This window comes from Loa loa (assembly GCF_000183805.2).
Source record: "Loa loa unplaced genomic scaffold supercont3.1679, whole genome shotgun sequence".
NCBI lineage: Eukaryota > Metazoa > Nematoda > Chromadorea > Rhabditida > Onchocercidae > Loa > Loa loa.
Window position 1 is genome coordinate 1 of NW_018109858.1, and position 1,780 is coordinate 1,780.

General features: G+C 30.7%; 1 protein-coding gene across 1 annotated transcript; it reads left to right on the forward strand.

The window, feature by feature from the left end:
• Positions 1–101: 101 nt before the first annotated feature.
• On the forward strand, positions 102–1,780 carry LOAG_15234 (hypothetical protein; the record flags this gene model as incomplete). The annotated part of the gene is made up of 4 exons (XM_003150725.2): positions 102–484; positions 797–993; positions 1,344–1,505; positions 1,620–1,780. Coding segments are annotated over exons 1-4 (758 nt in total), but the record flags the coding sequence as incomplete, so codon positions are not given.

A 1,780-nucleotide genomic window follows, 5' to 3' on the forward strand; every position in this document is an offset into this window, starting at 1 on the left:
GAGAGGGAGAGAGAGAGAAGCATGACATCAATGATGCTTAGTGTATGCAATGAGGAATGAGTTTTATGCCTCAAACACGAATAGACCCGAAAAGGAAAAAGCAAAGCATAAGCCTAGTTTGTTAGATAAGGGGCTAAGGGGGTTATTGCTGCTGCTATTGCTACTGCTACTGCTATTACTACTAATATTGCCATATTGGAATATTAAAAACGGCCTAGATTATAAGTTGATTCACTCCTTCTTTACATGGGCTACTATTTCATTCCCTTTTTATTTCTAATATTCATCCAAAAAATACAAAACATCAAAGGTATCACTGATCAATGGGCTAATTATCATAATCAGGATGAATTGGAAACTATCCTAATAACTATTCATAAACGATGTCCCAATTATACCACTGTTTATTCAATCGGTAAAAGTGTCCAAGGACGTGATCTACTTGTTATCCAATTTTCAGCAACACCTGGACAACATCAAATGTGTACGTTATTTTTACCGTATTCTTGAAGCAAAATTTTCCTTCATTAGAAAATAATTACCTTTATTTTATAGAATATTTTATAAAAAGAAAAAAAAAACATTTATTTTTTTCTCCAAAATTTCTCCTTCTCATTTTTCATCCGATATTCATTCCATTTCCTTCTATCGTATGATTTTCCTTCAGGATATTCTGAATTATTCTTTCTATTCAAAATTTTTTTTCTCATGTTTCTTTTCTAATCAAATATTCCTCAATGTTGGATTTTTGTATTCCTGAAAAATACAAATCTATTGAATTGATTAATGCTTTCAGTAAAACCGGAAATGAAATATGTTGGAAATATGCATGGGAATGAACCTGTAGGAAGAGAACTTCTATTACGGCTTGCATCATACTTTTGTGATAAACTTTTGGCAAAAAATAAAGAAATCATGGAACTTATCAATTCGACATCAATTCATCTATTACCATCAATGAATCCGGATGGATTTGAACGTGCACTTACCACAGTAATATTCTTTATCCAGATCGCTTTTTTCTTCCGGATGCATACACTTCAGTGAATTTCGTCAATAGGAATAACCTGAAATTAAAACTTGAATAGGATATGCTAATAGTAGTTTTAAAGCGTAGATTTCTAATTGATAGTTTAGTAGAAAACAATAATGTGATCGTAAGGGATTAAGTTTTTTTTTCTTTTTTTTTTGCTTAATTTCTCTTAGAAGAAGCAAAAATGAAATTTTCATGGCCCAAAATTAAATAACTTTTTCCTTTCCAAATCATATGAAGTAAACATTCCTGAAGTTCTAAAAGGAAGATGAAAATAGTAAAAGATAAATTTTGGTAAAGTATATTTCAGGGAATCGATGCTCGGAATTGGTTTACTGGTAGATCCAATGCAAATGGTATTGATCTAAATCGAGATTTTCCAGATCTTGATGGTTTCTACTACTATTTGGAACAGCATAATATACCTCGTTTTGATCATCTTCTGGAATTGTTCGGTGATGAAGGAAAAGAAGTATACTTTTCTTTCTTATATTTAGATTTTATTAAAGCATTTTATTGAAATAATCACAAAATTAATTTTAATTGTGAATTTTTAATTCTAACTTAATTTTTTCAAAATTTCAAGTATCAACCAGAAGTACGAGCTATTGGCCAATGGATTCTTTCCTTACCATTTGTTTTATCAGCTAATATGCATGAAGGCGATTTAGTGGCTAATTATCCGTTTGATTCCGCTCGAATTCCAAACAACAACGAATATTCTATAAGTCCTGATGATCAAACATT